The 22,773-nt window shown below is 42.1% G+C and overlaps 1 protein-coding gene across 1 annotated transcript in view; it reads right to left on the reverse strand.

Moving 5' to 3' along the window:
* Positions 1–328: 328 nt before the first annotated feature.
* The window catches only part of ETV5 (ets variant 5), a 59,095-nt gene continuing 36,650 nt past the window's right edge, over positions 329–22,773 (reverse strand). The window contains exons 8-13 of the mRNA XM_004675066.2: positions 17,452–17,711; positions 15,463–15,522; positions 11,235–11,303; positions 10,940–11,109; positions 6,306–6,407; positions 329–2,834 (exon numbers count right to left, since the gene is read on the reverse strand). Of these exons, the coding sequence (XP_004675123.1) occupies positions 2,613–2,834; positions 6,306–6,407; positions 10,940–11,109; positions 11,235–11,303; positions 15,463–15,522; positions 17,452–17,711 (883 nt within the window). The 3' untranslated portion in view covers positions 329–2,612. The remainder of the gene's footprint in view (positions 2,835–6,305; positions 6,408–10,939; positions 11,110–11,234; positions 11,304–15,462; positions 15,523–17,451; positions 17,712–22,773) is intronic.

Below are 22,773 nucleotides of genomic sequence, written 5' to 3' on the forward strand. Positions count from 1 at the left end.
TTAAGTATGGTTCCTATATGAGCAGGTTGGCGCAAGGGAATGAGTTAGTGAGAGCCCCTCACTCTGCAGGAACAGCACTGTTTGGCTGTCTATTCCTTCGGATCAAATTTTTAGCCAGGGTTTAAGAGATGAGACCAAAGAGCACCTGTGAATTTCTCCAGGTAAGAGTTTTCTAAAGTACTCTCAGCTCCATAGTCAACTGGTAAAGGCTGATAGAGGAGAGGAGAAAAGGAAGGGGGGAGGGGAGGAAGGGAGAACAAGCCAGGTGGCATCTGCAGCTCTAAAGGTAGATCACGCGGGCAAGAAAGAGGCGGTTCCAGGCTCTTGGTAAACTGAAAGCAAACTTCTTTATTGTACACAGTACAGAATATAACGCAGCTTGGCAGGATGCATACGGCCCTGCGCAGGGGAAAGGATTTCAAATCAACTGGCAGGTGAAGCCTTTCTGCACTGTAGACCTTCCACACTCTGGAAAAGAAGCAAAAAAACAGAAACAAAACGAAACAAAACAAATAAAAACCCCAAAACCACCCAGGAGGTGCGTGAGTCCGATGGGAATGCAATGGTGAAGCGCTGTCCTATATCTCGTGACAGCACAGGCCACATAGTTACGGCAGGGAGGGGTAGCTCAGGTTACAGAGGGGCCTTCTCAGACTTGCTAAGACAGCATAAATCCATCAGAATAAAACCCAAACCAGGAGGAGAGAAAGGAAAACCAAATCCTATACAGCATGTACAACAAATAAATCTCTAGCCAGCTGGGGGTAAATTATGCATCTATGTATAGGTTAGAAAGCTATAAATATGGTTTGGAAAGAGTCCTTTGATTAGAGTACAATGCTAATTAAGGCCCAAGTTGTAGGTTCAATACCTTTGTGGGCCAATTAGCTTCCAACAGAGGAAAACCTTATGTTTCCATTGCTATAAAATGCACCCTCGTCCCCGTGAACCTCTTCACAAATGTGCTGCTGGTCATAAGGAGGACTGCGATTATGGAGTGCTCCGTTAATAGAAAAGCAATTCAAAGCACGTGTCACCCTCACGGAATCTGCACTGTCACAGGCGTCTGAATACCCGCCCAGCAGTTCCTAGTGTGCTGTTTCGTGGGGAGCGCGGATTCTACCATCAGAGCAGGCAGTAAAGTACTACCACTTTCTAAAAACTTGTCCTATACTTAGAGCTCAACTTTCACATAGCTTTAGCTTGGTTGTTCAAAACTTTTCCAATATTATACAGCCATCAGAAAAGAACTTTTTTTTTTTAAAGGTGGCAGGAAACTAAGATGCTAGCACTGTTTTTTTTTTGTTTTTTTTTTGGTTTTTGGTTTTTTTTAACCTGTCAGCATCACACATGAGTCTCAAACCCTATTGAATCATATGCAGGGTTTAAAGTCCAAGAATTAAAGGAAAACAAAACAAACTGATGAAATGGAAATTGTCATCAGTCCTGCCCAGGGAAGAATTCCCCAGGGTTCCCACCAAGTGACCAGGTTTCAAATGCACATGACGTGGATTATGTACATATGCTTTCCAGAGGCGTGTTAGAGAACACGGGGAACTATACACATAGAATCTAAGCGGTGTGTCCAGGCTGCCCTGCACACCTCAAAAATGTACAACTCAGGTGCAAATGTGCCATCAGGCTGTCTGGTGCAGAAAGCACAAAGCAGGCAATAAAGTGGGCTTATCCACGGCTAAGGGGAAGCCCCCAGCAAAGCCCCTTTCAAGCTGCAGCGTCTTCATAAGTTGGCACCGCCCTGTCCAAAGGACGCAGTGCAGAGTTACCAAAAGGTTTTTTTTTGCTTTAAATACCAAAACTACAAAAATCAGTTTATAAACTGTTTTTCCAAAACAACCACCAAAACAAAACAATCCCCCGAATCAAAGCAAAACAAAATACTGTCAAAAGTGTTCATCACCCTTCTCCTAAAATTAAAGCCATCCACATACAGCCATGTGACTGGGAAGGGAAAGGGGACTTGTTCTACTTGGTGACCACATGGCCAGAAAGTTCCCAACAGAGTAGCAATGGTTTATTATTTGAGAACCATGGAGTGGGTAACAGCTGTTCTGACTCTCCCCCTTTCTTTTTAGACCTAGGGGGAATGTTTCAGATTGAGCGAGAAGAGCTCTCTGAGTTTCAAGATATATTTGTAACCCTTCATGGTTTGAGCCTCCCCAACTTAGCCTACCTACTGTTCTTAATAAGTTGTGCAAATCAGAGCCCTTCTGCGTAAAGGCATTTAGTAGTCCATGACCAATGCAGATTGTCACACACTCTGTCCCCATCTGTGGGTACTAACCTGAACAAGGTATTGCTTTGCATATATCGTCCATAGGAAGGAGGGTCCATTTCAATCTCCTCCCAGAAACCTTGTCAGGATCAGCGCTGAGGCAACAGCCTTTTGGTGGTTTTCTGCCATCCCCTGTTCCCACTCCCCAGCCAAGGTGTCTGTCTTTAAGGGTGCCAATCCAGACACAGCTTGGGTTCTCCAGATAATACTCAAAGGGCAAGCTTTAGGAACAGCCAAAAACACAAACAAAACCACTGCCCTCGTTTGCCTGAATGGGAACTGCTAGCTCTAGGGTTTGGCCGCTCAGCCACTCAGAAACTTAGTAAGCAAAGCCCTCAGCATAGGGGAGGCTGCTGCAGCGATCCATGTCCAGGAGGTAAGCAGGGCTGTCTTCAAAGTGGGTCAGTGGCAGGGTGTCCTCCTCGTTGAGGTGGCACTCAGACTCTGCTTTCAGGAACGGACGCTGGTTGTCAGGGAAGGCCATGGAGAAAAGGGCATCTGGGTCACAGACAAATTTGTAGACATATCGCTCCCCAGCCACCTGAGAGAGAAAACACAGCTTGTGAGGCCCAGCTGGAGCAGGGCATGGGGTCCAAGAGAAGTACTTGTTGGTCACCATGCTCTCAGGGAGCCAAGGACCAAAGGACACTCATCGGCTTATTATGAATGATTCCGATTTATTATGAAAATCCGAGGGACCTATTAGCTGCCAGGTGTTTTGTTGACATCATATCTTGGCAAGTCAAAAAGGTGAAATGGAAGATAAGTGAATTTCTTTGAAAAGAAAATCACAGCCATCTTATATGGAGAGCTTAGAAAAGGCAGTTATGTGGAGGCTGGTGCTTAGTGTTATAAGAAGGTATCAGGATAGAAAGGTACAATGTAGATGTCAGACCACATCTGCATTGTACCTATGTACACACCCTGTGTTGTAGGTAAGCTTTCAGTTACCTACAAAGTCTGCAGTCTTCATAGTATGGCTTTGTTACTTTGATGGGCTAGGAATTTGATCAAAGCCTGTGTGAAAATCTTAAGTTTGTTCCAAAGTCAAAAGAATTGCTTTCTGGCTTACCTGTAGTTGCAAATTACTCATTCCACGAGTAACAGGAGCTACACAGATGAAATTAATAACTATCTTTCTATTAGTTTTATGCAATAAAATGTTATCAGAAGCAAACGGTCTGGAGTAGTCTAAGGTTTCAGGATACAGTTGACAAGCTATGAAGTCAAAGGGATATCCACTCTCTGGTGGCAGTTAAGCAACAGTGCAAGGAAATACAAACCACTGTAAAGCAAATCCAGCAATACATTTCATCCAGCTAATGTGGACAATGGCAGGGAAAGAAGCTTAAATTACTGATAAACATTTTAGACTCAGAAATTTGAAATGTTGAGTTAATTCTGCACTTCATTCACTCTGTTGTGGTTCTAAAATCTATGTAATTGCAGAACCACAGTTTTGCATCCAAATCTTGGGTTTAAGACATCTGTTGCCATGGTGGTTAGTATTACCCCAAGAGGCCTTGAAATCTTATTTTATGGTGATTGTCCTGTCACCAGAACTTGGGTGTTCCTTGGAAGTCAAACACTAGAACTGGAGGGCTGGATGCATGAAACTGGATGATTAGTGTCTTTAGTAGCACAAATCTGTAAAACGGCAGGCACATGATTCACCATCCCTGTTTAGTTTTTCTAAGTCAGAGTTCTACGCAGTTCTCTGGTTTTCTACATTTTTTTTTTTGCTGGAAGAAGAGGTTGGAAGGCTAAGTGACTTTTCTCAAGAAGTTAGTAAGTGGGGACGTGAAGACCTGATCTCCCAAAAACCTCATCCTGGTTTGGTCTTTGCCTTTTCTTCTTCCATTTCCTTAGAAAACCTAGAAACTACTCTAGGGGCAACTCATTACCACTGTGTCTTGGCTACATTTTGTCATATTGAGTTTGGAGTTGAGAATAGCTACTCACAGGGAGAGTAAAATAGTTACTCACAGGTAAGGATTGGAGGAAAATGGGAAGTGACTGCTAATGGGTATGGGGCCTTTGGTGTCATAAACAGTTCTAAACCATTCAGAGTGTGGTTGCACAGCTCTGTGATTCTATTAAAAACTGTTGAGTTTTACTTGTTAAAAAAAAAGGGAGGTGGCCCTCCCTGGTGGCGCAGCGGGTTAAAGCACAGCACTGAGAAGCTAAAGCCACTTCCGCATGAGTTCGATTCCCGCCTGCCCCAGAGGTGACCACGTGGCGAGGCAGACCTCTCCTGACCCGCCCGCTGCTCCCCTCAGCAGTGTACTTCGTCGATCTGCCTGTTCTGTACCCCACCCTGGTCTCTCTGGTGAAGCCTCTAGCCACCCCTGAGCCTCTAGCCTGCACCCCAGTTCTGTATGTACAAATAAATCAATCTTAAAAAAAAAAAAAAAAAAAAGGGAGGAGAGGAGAGGGGGTGACCACCCACCTTAGAGTACCTATTAACTGTGCCAAGCACCAAAATCAAGCCCTCAATTCTTCCCCAAAGGAGCTTCTGCTCTATGGGAGGCATTGACAAGAACTCCATAGTTTAGAACACAGAGAGAAAGGCAGAATAGAGGGAGAATACAGTCACTAATGCGAAGTAGTAAAGGGGATCCAGTAACCCAGCCTGAAGACTTCAGATTCTTGGACAAAAAACAAGCAGGGGCTGGCCAGGTAATGAAGGCGTTAGGGATGTTCTAGTTCTTAAGTAGGGTGATAGTTTAATTGGTATTTTTCCATTTAAGTCTGCTTGATAATTTATGTACATGTGACATATATTCTCTAGTAAATACTACGTTAATTAAAATTAAGATGATCATGCTAGTTGAAAGGCATCAAGTGTGAATGACGAAACGCAGTTAGATAGTTTCCAGACTGAGAACAGCCTTCCAGCTGTATGATGTACTCAAATGTGTGTATTTTATCCAGAAAGCCATCATAAGATGTCTAGTAATTTTTTTTTTTTTGGGTCTAGAAAAACTGGGGTGTGAGCCAGAGGTGGTGGGGGTGAGAGGATTCACCAGAAACAGAGTGGGGAGCAGAACAGGCCGATGTACTGAAATACACTTCTGAGGGGAGCAGCAGGTGAGACAGGAGAGTTCTGCTGAGTTCTACTGACCATAGAGGTGACAGTGCTGAGACTTAACCCCTCGGCCACCACAGAGGCCCCTGCTTAATAATTTTTAAGGTATCAAGAGGCATGTGGGGTTACTTTACAACAAACTTATGAGGAAGATAAAGCTGGTGTCAGTGTAGACAAATTCTTGGTGGGAATGTCAGCTGCTGTGCCAGGGTACCCAGATGGCACCCCCATATACACTGCCTATGTGTAGACGTACAAGTGAGGTAACAAAGTAAGCAAAACCCAGTGGCTGAGAAAGATAACAAAGAATTTGCCGTTTTAGGTTGTGGTTCTTTGTTGTAGGATTACTGAGGATTTTGTACCGGTGTCCTCAAAAGACAAACCATCCTTTATTCTGCAAAGAGCAAATACTACCAGGTGCACTGGCTAACATTTTACAAACTTTGGGGTTTGTAACTGCAAGTCTAGTTTCCATAGGTTCCCAAAGAATAATAAGATTTTCTTACTGTTGATATAACACTTTTGAGAGTATTAAATCATTGGAACTGGAGGTCTAGGTAGGTGTTTTAACAATTAGAGACTTCAACTAAGTTGCAGTGGGAGCAGAAGCCCTCAAGTTGATCCCCTTACGTGCACCTTTATGGACAGAACAGTTGCCCTAAGTTTCTGGACATTTTCCAGAGACATAGGTAAAGAAGAACTTAATTTTCCTATGTGCATTCACATCTAACTATAGCCACAGTTTAAAAGGTGCTTTTTATATCTCACTTGTCTCTTAAGTTCATTTTTCCAAGATCTTTCTTTACCAGAGATTCACTTACAAGGCTAATATTTTCCACTAGCCATTATAAAGTCTATTACAGAAGCCCTTGACATTTTCCTTGAAAGTGGTCAGAAGCCTAAGTGTCTCCAGCAGTTGCTTACCTTCTGCATGATGCCCTTTTCATAGTAATAGCGTAGAGAACGGCTGAGCTTGTCATAGTTCATGGCGGGTCGGTTCTTCTGGATGCCCCAACGCCGAGCAACCTGAAGACACGGGAGAGCAATGGAAACTCATTCCCTGGGCCTGACGGCCCTCCCCACCCCAGGAGAGCCAGTTCTGTAACCTGACTGATTTGGTCAGTGATCTATTTCTCTGACCTGGAAGGAAAAACACTCAACTCCCTCAAGACCAAACATTCAACAAAGGTGATGATTCAGTCACAACGGCAAAGAGGTGAGACCTAAAGGTGGAAGAATTCTAGCACTCTGTAAGATTGCAGTGGGCTTGGCTAATGTCCCAGAGGAAGCAGGCTCTGTACCGTTCTCCACATATGAATTATTGACCAATACCCATAGACCATTAACATGTTGCCATTAAGTGCTATGGTTTCTGTAGCAGTCAATAAGGAATAATTAGAATGGTCATTCCTGAAACATTAGAAACACACTAGTGAGTTGCTAATGGGCCAGCAGAGCAAAAGTTCAATTCTAATAAGATTGGAGAGGGGTTGGGAGATGTTTACTTATTGCAGCTCATGGAGTAAGGAGGAATCAGATCATTTCAGCCCGCTGCCATCCAATCCTTTGTTCCCAGCAGATTTGCAGAATGGACATTAAAACATGTAGCACCATTATCCACTTAATGAAAAATTAACAGGGCTTCCCAAACAGTTCTGAAGTGCATTATATCCAGCCCAGTCCACCTGAGGTGCAGTGATGGGGCAATGTAATTGGAGCTTTGGACAAAGAAGCCTTATATCAAGAAAACTTCCTAGTGGAGTTCACCCAATTATTGGGACAGCCAAGCAGTTTCTGCTCTCAAGTACTTGAACATCCCAAGTCCTGCTTACAAGGCTGACTGTGATGATATGAGAATAACCCTGGAAATGCAAGTCCTGTCAGAGGTCTTTACTTGTGTGCAAACTAGTTGTTTTGAACATTTTAGGTCAGTCTTGAAAATCAGAAGAAGAAAAAAAATTTCTAAAACAACTTATATTCCTTTGATTTTTTTAAAAGCCAGATGTTAGCCATGGAGTGGGAAGTAGGGGGACTGCAAATAGAAAAGTGGATCAAAAGGAAGCATTTCACTTCAAGTATTTCCTTAAAGTATTTGGGCAGAATGAAAGCAACAGCTTCTAACTCAGAATTCTAAAATGACCTTTAATAAATTCCAGAAATGATCTGATAAGTAAGGATGAATGCATCTGTCCTAATTACATTAGAATAATTCAATAGCCCTGATTCCACTCTGCCTTGCATGAAACTGTGTGAAAGTTAAATTTCCATTCATTAGCTTCATGCCCCTATGGCATACTCAACACCCCTGGGTCTCCTCTTTCCACACTGCACCCATTCAAATCTGTCTTTGAAATACCCCCCAAAACAAATTAACCAAAAAAATCATACCCCCTGGGTAGATTAAAATAAATGTTTTAAAGCAAAGGAAATTGTTGTAAAAAGAGAAGCCTGCTAAACCAATGTATGTCCTTCCACCCTGTTCAACAAAAAAAGATGCTCAAAAGAAATACCACAGTGGAATACAGAGAAACATAACAAAGGGTCAGTCAAAACCAAGGCGAGAAGGAGCCCAAAGGCGCATGGCTGGGGCACAGGTATTGGGCAGGATGTAAAAATAAACATTTGTAGAGGTTTAAACCTGTCACCCCCAAGCAGACACAATGATGTAAACCTTGTTCACCTCAAGATATGTAATCTGGGAAAAAGAAAAAGAAAGAAAGAAAAAGAAACGACACTATGAAGCTAGAACTATAGCGTCAGCCACAGGGAGGTAGGGAACACAGAAAGCTATCCAGTCTCATCATTTTACTATGTTCGGGGGTGGACACGGTTCCTGAATATTCTTAAGCTTGAGGGATGACCTCTCTGTGGCTGTCATTTGCATATGCGACAGCTCACTGGAGAGAGGCTTTGTGGATGCACAGATTTCAAAGCAGCTCTGGTAGCCATAGTGACTGACTCATCCTCTTGGGCCAGGGCCCTGTGATTCAGTAGCCTTCATCAGGGCTGCTCTTGCTACAGCAAGGCATGACGCAGCACAACTTCAGAGCAGCTGGAAATTAGGGCTGCCCCGTTTCTGGGGCAAAGGCAGCAGGCAAGAGCTTGTTACCAAGTCTTTCTTTCATCTTTCTCATTCAATTACTTTGATAGTGCGCATCTGGAGAGCTGAGGCTGAAAGAGTTAAAGAATTCACGTCTCTCTACCTCCCTTTTGAAGAGAGAGCAGGAGTAACGGGCACCAGGAGCGGCTCTTCCTAGCAGCCCATCCTTTTAAACGTCCCCATGGCATCAGTTATCTGCCACATGTTCAACAAACAACCCTACCCCCCAAAATATTCATTAATGCAGATTCACAGTTAAAATGGCTCCAGATTAAAGCCGAGTCAGTCATAATTGAGAGGGTGCTAAGCTGGATGACTATCAAAAGACATTTGATTAGGGGGCCTGCCAAAACGCAGCTCTAAAACCACAATTTCCATGCACAGTGTAATGGATATTATGGATAATTACCCAGAGTGCACTACTCAGCCACACAGCTGCCTACAATTACGTCCCAAACAGCTTCCTCCTCCGCTTCACCCTTCAAGCTCCCCTCACAACAACTTCTTACAGCTTTTTCATGGAGTTGGTATCTTTCTGACAGGAACCAGGGTTGGGCCAGAAAGTTACACAAGGAGTGGACAAACTTCACAAACGTTGCAAGTCTTGAGGCCAAAGTGCACATGTGGAACAGAATGGGTCCTGGGTTAGGAGAACGGAACATTCCGAGCTTCCGGAATGCTCGAGAATTTCAAGGTGGGGTGCAAAGAAGCACTTCCTGAAAAAACAAAGCTGTCCAATCAGCTGAGGAAGCTCAACACCACCACAGGCCTCTCACACACGTTGGCTGCTTGGCCTTTATGAGCATTAATATTAGTTTCTTTATTAAGTAGGAGAGCAGTGGCCCTTTGCCATCTGTTCATCATTTTCTTTACCACTGGTAGGAGAGCAGAAGATTCAATAACAGCTTTACAAAGGGTCATAACCAGGTCTACCTGCAGCTGGACAGCCTGTGCTTAGGCCTGAGGCAGTGGCAATAAAGTAATAAAAGCTCCTGTTTGTGAAATGAGATAAATCAATAAGGGCGGCCCACAAGACAGATTTACTTTCAAAGGCCTCAGAGAGTCGAGGTAACATGCTTTCCCTTCCTCAAGCCTCACATAAACCAGGCCATGTTATGAGGAAAAGCAGCAAGAAAAAAGAATGTGGGCTGGGTGGCTGGAAGCCTAAAACGTGGCTCCATTTCTCTGTGACTACGCCAAAAAGAAACCCTTCGGAAAACATAGCAGTACCAAACCCTGGCTCTGAAGGTACACTGAGTCTTAATAGAAGCAATTTACCACAGGAGAAGTCACACATTTTGTAACTGATAGGAGATAGGGAATGCTATTCAGATTCAAATGTCCTTTTTTTTGGTATGTTTTATTACTGCCTTTTTGAACCCTTTCTTTGTTTCCTACCAAATCATAAGACTCTTAGTTTTCAACCTACATGTTCTTCTTTTCCTAAAGTTAACTTTCAGACTGTTTTCTTCCTCCAAACCCAGGGCCAGGTTGTGAGCCGCTGCTCTTAGTCCCACACCTGCCATTAACCCCTTGCTGTGTGACAGCGAGTCCAGAGCAACCTCACAACATGTAAAACTTCGGTTCTTGCTCAAATGTCTTCCCAGAGCACCATCTCCATTTCAATTACACCCAAAGACACCATTAGCTCTCGCTGATTTTATATAGAATGCCTAAGTCTATGCTACGAAAGAAGAGTATTTTCAGATTTTCCATTTATAATCTCTCTAAATTCTAAATCAAACAGAAATTAAAAATCAGCCCCTAGAGAAGATGCTGAACTGTGAGCCTGATTTAATTTACTTTGTTGTATCATATTTGGGAAAGGAGTTCTGGGTATGTGTGCCCCATTGAAGAGAGAAATGGTACTAGTTCTGCCCACCCGTAGGTCCTCTGCCAATAGTTCTGGGCAAACAGGCAGTAAAAATTTGTTTTTCCTAATAACAAAATAATGAGTGTTTGTGTCATTTCTGAGCTAGTGTGATGCCACATAATACACTTTAAAAATCTAAGCTCCCAAAACTGACCCATTTCTGATCATTTTATCTCTATAGGTTAAAACAACTTGAAGCAGTGAGGTGCAGTATATTAACAAAATGCCATATAATGTGTTCATGGAGCTTCAGATATAGGCTATGACATGAGAGCTGACAGCAAAACAAACTGCTCACACAGCAATGACACTTGAAAAACTTTCCCAGAGGGAAAAGTTCTCCACTTGTAGGTAAGTTTCCATGGACTCCCCAGATTTCACAGAAGTGTTACTACTGCCTATCCCCGAGTTGTAAATTGTCCTATCAATAGGAACGGCACGACCACACCTACTGACCAGGTCAGAATTGAGTGAGAAGAAAGAGCATATTTAATGGCTCAATAAAAGCTGCAAAGGAAATCTAAACAAGAGCAAACATCATCACTCATATCAACAAATGAACAGTCACTGCAGTCCAATGCTTACCTCTTCGGGTTCTATCAGCTTGAACTCCATGCCTCGGCCTGTCCAGGCAATGAAGTGGGCATTGGCTGGGTCATCAAGAAGGGTAACCAGGAACTGCCACAGCTGAAGGGAGCCGCGTCTCTGGTAAGGGGGCCCCTCCCGATACATCGTGGGTTCTTGTTTGACTTTGCCTGTTTGGGACAAAGACAAGAATGCAATAGTTCAGTCTTGAGTTTCTCAGGTGATCTGGACAAAAAGCTGCACTAACTTCTCCAAACCTCCAGCCTAGCAACAAGCCCTGGGTGGGGCTACTTACCTTCCAGCCTCTCAGGAACAACACAGGTGTCATCAAAGTACAACCGGGGATCCTTTTCATATGAAAAACCTAAAGGAGAATTACAAAGAAAGAATGTGTTGCTTAACGCAAATTCTGTGTTCTACACTAAAACTCTGGGGTTAAGGACTAAAATGGGATTCTATCAGTTCAGGATGTAAGCCCTGCATGATGCCAGACTTAGTTTTGGGGGAACGTCAAAAGGACTTAGGGAGTCATGTTCTGTTGTAATCATCTAGGCCTCCTCGGTCAGCGACATCAATTCCTGCTATTAGAGCGAAGGCTGTGGGGAGGCAGTGAATCACCAGTAAGGTCCTTCACATCTTGCTTACGAGGTCTGCATGGAACAGTCTTGCTGTGTCTAAGCCTTTGTATCTGAAAAGACATCTCGTCTATTTCAGCTGGCCTCCCTAGGTGGATGTGGCTAATCTGCACACTGTCTTGCCATTTTCCTTTTAGCGAATATTAATTTCAACCTTTCCTACAACTTGTCCTGGCTGCCCACACACCTTGTTCAATTATGAAATAGCTTGGAGGAGAATGTTGCCAAAATGAGCAAAGTGTTGGCCCGTGGAGGAATGCAAAGAGCAGTAAGTTTAAAAGCAAACTGGAGGTGTGATCATCAGACATAACGGAAGGAATCCAAAGAGGCTTTCTAGCAATCATATTTATCCATTGTATAGATAATAAAACAGGTGAAGAAAGGGGAACAGCATCAACAACACAAGGAAGTGGAAGTGAAAGGAAAGTCAGGCAAGAAGTAAAAGGGGTCATGGAGAAGGGAGGGTGGTGTGACATCGTCGGTCAGTCCCTACTATGCCATTCTGGGCTTTCCACTGTGTCACCAGGCACCCTGACAAGATCAGCAGTTCAAATCAAAGCGAGTTAGCAGGCAGGCTTGATGAAGACCACATCCTTCCCTGCGGTCTCGCCTGTGAGCATGTCAGTGCATGACCCTTTACCAGTGTATTTCTCAGGAGAAAGCACTGGAGCGCCTGTCTAAGATGGTCCCTGTTCTCAGGTTGATTCAGCTGGCTGTGTATCATGTGTGTGTTGTCAGGGATGCTCTGGAGGCAGGCAGGGGAAGCTGCTCTGGAGGTAAAGGGTTATGCATTGGTTTGAAAAGGATTTGTTATGACTTGAAAATCTATGGGTCAAAGTGTCAAGCAATACCCTGCTGTTCTTTCTGTCCTGTCAGCCCAGAGGAAGTGCTTCTTGGCAGAACCAGCACCATTTTTAAGAGGCCGAGGACTGGGAAAATACTGCCCACTTTGGAAGAAACAAGATTATTTTAAGGCTTATAGTATTCCTTTTTGATTCCTCAACCCACAGCACTATCTCTCTGTTACTGAACTATCACAGAGAAGTCTATTTCATTGGCATTTAGTTAACTCAATAAATATTTATATACAGGCATTGTGCAAGAAGACGGTAGAGTAGTTAAAAGTATACAAACTTGGCCCTTGCTCTCATAGTGCTTGCGTCCCATCTATAAAAATGACAATCAATAAATACTCAATGAGACATGATGATGTGGTATGAAATATTAGAAAGCAGGACCCAATAGCTCTGTGACTTTCAACAAGTGAATCTTTCTGTGCTTGTTTCCTCATCTGAAGCCTGGGGAGATGCGGTAAGTCAGGCTCTTTTTCACCTCCCACTGCCAGCCTCCCATGGCTTCGTTTCCCTCCTAGGTTTCATTACTCACACGACATAGCGTGCTATTGTAGAGCGTGCAAACACTCACAGCTATAAATATAGCTCCCTGGGTCAGGATGCCAGTGATCTTTGAGGATTCTTTGAGGATTCTTTGAGGATAAGGACCATGCTTTGATTATTTTAGTATTCTTTTGTCAGATATATACTAAATGTTCAATAAATAAAAGAGAGAGTCTGTAGTCATCAAAAAATAAAAATGTTTAAGACTACAATGCTACATTTAAATTGGGATTCAGTGAATCCTGTAATAAATTTACTCAGAAATCTGGGACCAGGTAACTGACTTTTAATGACAAATTGTTATACTTTCTATTATTAATAGAGTATAATGATACAAGATAATTTGCTATGCTTCATGCTTTTAGCCTTGGCTTTTGGGAAGCTAAATATTTCCTTTTATATGAGTTTTGATACTCCAGTCATGTTTTAATAGCCTTATAAAATCACTAAGTGAACTTTTTCCAACTTTACATACCTTGTTATTTCTAGAGTGTTTGTGCTTCTAAGGTAAGGATAATGTATTCACAGTATGGGATGGGGGGAGTGAAAATTCTAGGTTTCGTTTACAAACCAATCAGATGAAGGTCTGCCCATGAGTATCATTTTGGTATATTGTGTGGTTTCTTGTTATTGCCACATGTGATTCTCCAAAACATCTGGATGATGCTGTTGGTTTAAGTGAAACTTAAAGTCAGTTGAATCTGCACCAGCAGTTGTATCAGATGTGGCCACAACCATGCCAGCACTTAAAAAAAGGTGACAGGAAGGAAGAACCTGTTTGAGGTGCAAAGTGGAAATGAAAGATTCAAAACAGAAGGCGAAGATTCCAGGTGAACGCTTAAGGCAGGATGGCTATCTTAGTGATCACAGATGCCAATCAGAAACACTTGTCTCACTAACTGTTTCACGGGCATCTGTGGTCAAGCCTGTATGAGGATAGAAAAACCATGTCAGGGTAATTTAGAGCAATTACGAAAGCTGGTCTTTTTGTAACTAACTCCTTCGATGTGTGTGGGGTTAGGGAAAGGAATGGGAAAGAGTGGGGGGAAACCACGTAAATTCTGTGTGTAGTAAGCAGCCCAGTGCCTTACTAAAAATATTTCCTTTAAGAGCATGCTCCTTTCTGAATGTTGTAATTATGCAAAATGTTTTCCTCCTTCTCTTCCCCCACTCCCTCCTAGTTTGCCTGCTGCAGACATCAATTACTGCTGTAGAAACATTCTCGAACCTGGAAGAGAGCCCCACACAGCTGTGCTGTTCACAGTGCGAGGTCTGGTAGAGTCCTCCTTCCATGGCTGGACACTACTTAAGCACATCACAGGGCACCAGTGTGCCCCCAACCAGGTCATTGTGAAGTAGCTACCCGCAGAAACCACTACTGAGAACCAGTCTCTTACACGAACCAGCCTGCGTTTCCCAGTGCTGTGTATCCACTCTTTCCATCCTTGCCCTCAGTCTCTAGAGAACAGGAATAGGCTACCTGGATGCACACTGGGGTCACCTGGGAGCTTTAAAAGTAAAGTCTGGGGGGGCCTCCCCTGGTGGCTCAACCAGTTAGGACACTGCACTGCAAGCTGGCCGCAGCTGCTTCAGTGCGAGTTTGATCCTTGGCCCCAGAGGTGATCCACATGGGCCAGCAGACCTCTCCTGACCGGCCCCCTGCTCCCCTCAGCAGTGTACTTCATAGATCTGCCTGTTCTGCTCCCCACTCTGTCTCAGGTGAAGCCTCTCACTATTCCTGCACCGCTGGCTTGTACCCCAGTTGGTATGAATAAATAAATAAATCTTAAAAAAAAAAAAAAAAAGGTAAAGTCTGGGTCCTACCCCAGAATTTGGGATTTAACTGCACTGAGCAGAGGCAGGACATCAAAACTTTCAAAAACTCCTCAAGTGATTCTAATGCGCTGCCTAAGTTGAGAATCACTGCTCTATGGTAGTTGTAAAATCTCAGTACTCAGAATCTTCTGGAGGCCTGAAAGAACAGATTGCTATGCCCTTCCCCTGGGGTTTCTGATTCAGTAAATCTGGGTTGGTGCTGAGAATCTGTCTTTCCAACAAGGTAAATCTCACTAATCTAGATATTTATGGAGATCTGTATGATGGAACATAAGACATTCTTTTGGGGAACCTGCTTATAAGGAAAAATCTTGATTTCATTATTCAGTAGGGAGACCTTTTACCCACAATCTCAAGTTGTATACACCAGATAACCTTCTTGTAGGGAATGTGCAAACCAGGTTGCACTATTCACTGACCCCCAAACTAAGAAGTTAGGGTCCTTGTGACTGGAAATGATGGCAGCCCTCACAGTGCTCAGGAGAACACCACAGCTCCTTTTGTGCCCACTAACTGAAGACAATGGTCAATTAGCTCTCAAAGTCATGAGCTCAGGAAAGTTTAACTTGGATCTCAAATTTTCACCTGGAAATTGCACAATTTAAAGCTTGCTGGAATATTATTAAAAACAACAACAACAAAACAGCTTTTTTACCTTCATGGCTGCTGGAGAAATACCCTCCTCTCATGTAGGATGACTGGCAGTTAGGCACTTCTGGAAGAGAAATAAGACACACACACAAAGACACACACACACCCGTGTCAGTAGCTTCTGCAGTTGAATCAGAACATCAGCTGAAATGAAGCTTTGCATCAAAGCGCCTAAGCCTTCTGCTCCAAGGTCATATCTTTTTGACCTTGTCCTGGGAGAAGGGCACTAAGTCAATAGACGACATGAGAAATTACGCTCTCAAAGTAGCATTTGTGGCTCCTAATCAAGACTCATGGGAGTATAAAATGATACCTCACACTCATAATTCACTCATTTTAGAAATTATTTAACACCAAATCTGGTGAGATAGTTAATGATAGAAAAAGAAATTGGCTTTTGAAAAACAGTTTTTGCCTTCTGTCTATCCTGTCTCAGGGTATTTGGTGGGGAGAAGGATCACTTTAGATTTTTCCCAATTTGTTCTCTTCTACTGCTACTGGTCACACCCAGTTCTGCTCCAAGAAGTGAGAGTATTTTTAGGCCAAAGAGATTAGGGGATTTGAAGTTATGCAGCTAGGATAAGACATGGCCTGAGCAGGGGCAGGGGTTTCGAAGTACATTTTCTCCATGTTGGGATGGTTAAACTGAAGTCCACACTCAAGTGATCTTGACTCCAGGCTTGTGTTAAGAGGCTTTTATCAATAGGAAAGATAAGACAGTTGAACTGTGCTCACATGGGAAGAGCCTTTACTTGGGCGAATAGCACTCAGAGAATGACGGATATGGTAACATTTGTTGACTCTTGTATTTGAGGGAGTGGGGTGGAATGAGAAACCAGTCAGGACAGATTGAACTGTCAATCCCAAAGGAAAAATGTTGCTGGTCATGTCGGTTCCTGAGAAAATACATCAAAGTTTTCAGGAACAATGCCAGTGGAAATTTTGTAAGCTATCAATACCTGACACTTGGTAATTTTTGTATCATAAAGCCAACAAATGTCTCCTTTTTGCCTACCTCCTCAACCTTTCTCATAACCAATTTCAGACTGATTTCAGCAATTTACACATTATCTCAAAGAAAGTCAAGAGCAAATCCAATATTCCCTTCCATTTGCAAGTGTCATTTAAGTACATTTGCTGCACTAACCCATCCCCAGGGTCAAGAAAATGGAAGGGAAAGGTTTGATAACCTAACCACCACCCTCAAATTCCTTAACTATCAACGGCAAAGAAAGAATGAGAAAGTTTAAGTCATTTCTGATAGAAGGGGAAACAAAGAGGAGGAAACAATTTCTAAATATGCATGCTGCAAAACTTCCTTAATGATCACATTTAATATGCCTGGCCTATAACATGGAGAGAGAAAGACAGGGTGAAGAAGGAAGGGCTCCCAAGTATTGTTTAAACATAAGGAAGTCTCTAGATAAGTGGTAACCCATAACCAAGGAAGAGATGCCCAAACATGTGTATTCCTCCCCTGTGTAAACCCGCACCACCGAAGGACACAATAACAGATGAAAACACCACCACAGAGCATTACATCCCATGAAAACAACTGCCAGAAGCTTCCACCACCTCACACAGTTGTGACATTCCAGGTGTGTTTGTACAACACCACTCAAGGCTGTTGTATTAAAAAAAAAAAAAAGAAAGAAAGAAAGAAAAGAAAGTAAGTCACAGAACTAGAGGCAGGATTAAAATGAATAAATAATACTCCTTATGTCCAGTGACCTTAAGATAATAGGTCTTCAAAAGGACGTCACTTGAGACTGGATCCCAGCAACCTTCTGACTTGGCCAGAGAGGTGTCTGAATGCCTACTGTCAGCAAGGCTTCTGTTCTGCTTGTATTCAATTACGTCTGCTTTTTACTAGCTCCTAAATATTTTGAGGACAATTTTTATAGAATTATTTCCCAAAGTCCTACACACAGAAGACAATAATCAGACAGATGAATGAGAATGAAGAAAGGAATGGAGTGTTAGGTATGCTAACCTGAATCAACGCAGTAGTCCCGGGGTTCCTGCTTGATTCCCATTGGTGACTGGAATCCATGTGCTGGGGGCCCTGGCATGCCTGGTAACCCATGTTCATAGAGTGGGTCATGGTACTCTTGTTTGAATCCCTGAGGGGGTGGAGGAGCTGCAGGGACAATAGGTTCTGACATTTGCCGGTGGTAATTGGGGCGATTATCTCCAGGAACTCCTGACTGAGGAGGAAAGGGGTGGCAGGGTTCAGACAGTTGTCTCTGAAATCTGTAAAAAGAAAGCAGTTACAATGCTTAACTGAGAACATGATGAATGCCTACTATGAATAAACACTGACGATTACAAATCTAGATTAGGGAATTATTTGCGCAAGTATTCATTAATGTTTATTTCTGGACTTTTTACCCTTTTCTCAAAATTTTATTTCACACTTCACACCTCTTGAGTCAGGGAGTGGCAAAAAAGTAGAGCAATGAAATGGTAGCCTCTTATTTTCCATGAATGTTTATTTCAAGCAGTTGGGCTAAGTATTCAAATATATAAAGCCAATTAATTGCAAATAGCACTAACACACATTGACATTCATACAGACATATTTTTTGTCACTAATTCATCCATTCTCTCCCCTGTATATAGAATTGACTTTTAAAGACCAAAAAGAACAAATTAGCTAGTTAGAAAATGTAACAAAAAATAATCTGATAAGTAATGGCAATAAAAAACATACTAGCATTAAGAATAATTAGGGAATGTATAATCCTTAAGAAAAAAATTCCTTAAAATGGTTTTTTTGGGCCCTCCCTGGTGGCGCAGTGAGTTAGGACACAGCACTGCAAGCCAGCTGCAGCGGCTTCAGTGAGAGTTTGATCCCCAGCCCCGGGGGTGACCCACATGGCGCCGCAGACCTCTCCTGTCTCTGCCACTGTCCCCCTCAGCAGTGTACTTTGTCAGTCTGCCTGTTCTGCTCCCCACTCTGTCTCTGGTGAATCCTCTCACGGCCCTGCACCTCTGGCCTGTACCCCAGTTCTGTATGCATAAATAAATAAATCTTTTAAAAAATTGTTTCTTGAGGAGGAAAAAAAAATCTCAATTAAAAAAATATTTAAGACTTTGAAATGACTGATTTACTTATTCTATAAAAGCAACTTATCCTATAAAATCAACTTACCAAGACGATCCTAACTTTATTATAAAGATTAAATAATTTTTTTAGAAGTAATGACTGATTAGATATTGGCAAATATTACAGTCACAACAGAATCATCAAAGGAATTGAATGGGAAGTCGAAAACTGTCTAGTATATTCCAAATTTTACTATTTGTTAAGGTTAGAATTTTAATCTAATATGTGAAAAAGTTTAGACCTCAGCTTTATGCCATGTGCTAAAATAAATTTCATATGAATTAATTAAAGATTTCAATGTAAAATCCTAACAGTAAATGTGTGTAAAAACTGCTATGGGAAATGTTTCTGTGCATCATACCAACAGCTAAGCCAGGAAGTATCTATGGCTAAACCTTACTGTATCCACTTCTATAATCAAAAAACACTAAAAACAAAACCAAAAATAAAACTGGGGAAAATGCTCAAACAAGCACAGCAGTGGTATTATCGTTGGATTTCTGTCTTTAAAATCTAACAGGGATGAACCTCCCAATAGAAAAATTGGGTAAAGGGCCCAAGTAAAAAAAAATACTAAATAAACTAATGGTCACAAAGAAAAAACTTAACTTCATTATTAATCATTTTAGATACTAGGTATAAAGCAAGAAATAGCTTTTCTTGATTACTTGGGGCATGAGTAGGCCAATTTCTATACTTGTTTTAGCCAAAAAGCCACGAAGAGGCTAACCTCTACGCCTGGGATATAAAAAGTACTGAAATCATAGGTAAAGATGGCTACCAAAGCAAATGTCCCAGCTAAGTACACTGTGATACAGTTATTTAGTTAAAAACAACAATCAAACATGAAATATGCAAATGTGTAAGAACCTAGAAAGACAATTTGAATGCATTGTCAATAAGCATGTTGACAAGTAATACAAAGAGCATCACACTTTTGCAAAAATAAAAAAGCATCTATGGTATCAGATAAAAGCTTGGAAAGATTTACACCTAAATGTTGATCATTTTTGGGTGGGTATGATTTTTGCTGGTTTTCTCTTGTTGATCACAGTTTAGTAACAAATACGTAATATTTTCTAAGAACAAAAAAAGTCATTCGTTATTGTTTTTAATCAACGACCATCCTTTAGCTGTGTGAGAAATACAGATGCATGCCAGCTGTCCTGAGCCCGTAGGGAAGGCAGTTGGTAAAAGGGAGTATCTGAGATCTTAACAGGATGTCACTTCAGGGAAGCAGAGAGGGCACATTTTCTTGGCTTCAGTTTCCTTCTATGGAACAAGGGGATGCATTATCTATCAAAATACTACAGGGATGATGAAATAATATCATGTCTACAAAGCCCGGTTTCTGCCATTGTTAATAATCATGGCTTACTGCGGGTAGGCTTCAGAAGGCTGGGAACCCTCATCTCGAGGTCTCAAATAAAACATGTATGAGGCACTAATCTATGTGTATAAAGAAATGCTTTTGTGAATATATGTCTTCAAGTAGAAAGTAGAAGCTAAAGTTCAGAGAGAAAGAAAGGATTTACAGCTGATTTCATTGCATTTTTACAAATCAGCACCATAATCCTATCATATTAAGAACTTATTCTCTACTTTTAGCTTCAGTCCTATGAATAGCTTTAGTCAAAGATTTGAATTTGATTTGAATCAATCTGTGGCAACAGGTGGCCAACAGATTTCCAGAACATCAAGATTTAAAATCATAAACTGAAGAGATTTGGGGGCAGATAACACTGCTGATCAGGGCCAGCATGGCACTTAGCCTCTGTGTGCCTCTATTACCTTGCCAAAAGCAGTGACAAAGATCATTTTATAACATGAAGATCACAGAACAAGTCTTATATATCTTTATTCTTTCATCACAGACATCCTGATCCTTTTATCCCAAATACCCAAGCATCAGACTCTGCCATGCCAATACACGCTTTACAAACGATGTAAGGTTTCATCGGGGTGTTGAATGCATTACAGTGGAACTTCATCAGGAATGAGATTTTCAAGGTTGCAGTTATTTAAGGAAACCTTTAATGGTCTTTGGAGAAGTGTAAATTTGAAACTTGGGTTTAGGCTTGACATTTAGAAAATAGGCACCAGGAGCACACAGCAAGCCTGGATTTTTAAAGAAATTTCTAGTGGGCAGAGGAGAAACATGAAGATATTAAGGTCTTATTACAATCAAACACGCAAACTGATGCTAACAAGAATGGACACGGAAGGGCATCCATCCTCCCAGCTCCCTCTCCTTTCCCCTCCATCTCAGCACCTTCAAAGGTGACCTCCACCAGCCACTTCCTTTGATGGCTCTGAGATGAAAACTACTCAGCTCTGTAACCAGAGCCTTTGCAGCTGGCAGGCCCATTCATTACACTTCCGTTCCCCGCTCAACTTCTCACCTTCCAGAATGAAACTCTAGAGTTGGCCTGGTACAGCTTCTTCAGGAAAGGGTCCCTCTATTTGGGCACCAGACAGCAGCCCCTTGAAGGGGACACAAAGCTTAGGGGCCCCCAGGGATCTGCAGAACAGATTCTGTAACTGGGGTAGTTCAGTCGTGGTCTGTTTTAAGGGAGTGGGTGTGACAAAGGACATCCTAAGGGTAGGTCACAAAACCAACACATTTGGAAGAAAAAGCCTCTCAGAGATTGCTGCCAATAATGGCTTTTATTTGCAGAGATTAGTAAAGTAATTCAGTTGTCCTCAAAAGACATTCTGTGAACTTTACTCACTGACTTCATTTGAACCCCTTCCCACAATCCTTTTGAAGTATCTAAAGACGTTCAGTTATGACAAAGATGCCTCTTGTTTACTGAGACTGAGACAATCATTTGCACTGGAGAGGCGGCAGGGGATCCACAAACCTCTTCTCCTGCTAACACCCCTCTGCCTGTCCCCCACTTCTTATCCCAATAGAGCTGAGGCCCAGCAAACTCACAGTTGGTGAGCAAAAGAAGACTTCAGACTACTGAGTGAGTCTAAATTCAATAGGTTACAGATTAAGGCTTTTTCAGTGCCAGTTTATTTAAAGAACCAGTTATTTATTTATTTGTCAGATTTATATAGCGCCTCTCCTCCCAAGAGCTCACCCACGCTACCAACATTTGGTTTACGTTATGAAAACCGTTAGATGCTTTTTCTGCATTTCCTTTTCGGTTTCTGCTGCCAACACACAGAGTAAACACAATGCTTGGAAGAAAAAGGGAGAAAAGCATAGATTTGATGATGGCTACCCTGTGGCTGTGGGGACCAAGTAAAGTGACAGTGTTGGGGCTAGCTGAGAGAGGATACATAAGATTGACCAAGAAGCCAATATTAATATTTCTGTTAAGGGTAAAAGAAGAGAGAAAGGAGAAAAGCAGCATAGCTGGACAAGAAACTCTGATTATGAAGTTAGAACATTCTGGGCTGAAAGCCAACTTTTACCACTTACTAGCTATGTGACCTTGGGTGAGTTATGTAATTGCTCTGTGCCTCAGTTTTCTCGGCAGTAAAATAAGGACAACGAGGATACCTGTCCCAAAGGGCTGATGTAGGGATTATATAAGATGATGCCTGAAACAAGGCCCAGCAGCACACTGCTAAATTCTCCATATACATTAACCTCAAACACCAACATAGACTACTCCAGTTACTCTCCCCTCTCAAGCTAAATTCAGACGCTATGCAAAAATTAAGGAACTGGGAGAAAAAGATGGGACACAAACTTTTGACATAAGAAAACTTTACAACTGTCTACTTAATGTCCATTCTCTCCTCAGAGAGAGAACGCTGATTTTAATTTTGAGTAGCAATGTGCCAGTCAAATTCACATTTAATGCTTATTTTTCTGCCATGTACCAAGAGTCAGACACTGGATCTTTGTTGCAAAACAAAACCCAACACCATCTCTAAAAGCATGCCAAAGAACTCCAACACAGCTCTCAGGTCCCTGTGAAGCTTGTCAGAATCAAACCTGGCCCATCTAAACTATGATCAGACACTGAAGAGATGTGGCACAAAACATGTCCTGTAAAGGCCTAGATGATTGATTTCCCAACATCAAATATGGAAGGAAAGTGATATAAATAGGAGAGACACCTGGGATACTAGATGGTGAAAGGACAACACAAGTCTGCTGTGAAGAGAGAGACTGGAGAGAAAAAGGATCTTTTAAAACAGTGTTAAACAATGAAGCCACTTAATTTTTTAAATTGTGATATATAT

The sequence above is a fragment of the Condylura cristata genome, unplaced genomic scaffold, assembly GCF_000260355.1.
Source record: "Condylura cristata isolate star-nosed mole 26May11 unplaced genomic scaffold, ConCri1.0 scaffold00003, whole genome shotgun sequence".
Lineage (NCBI taxonomy): Eukaryota > Metazoa > Chordata > Mammalia > Eulipotyphla > Talpidae > Condylura > Condylura cristata.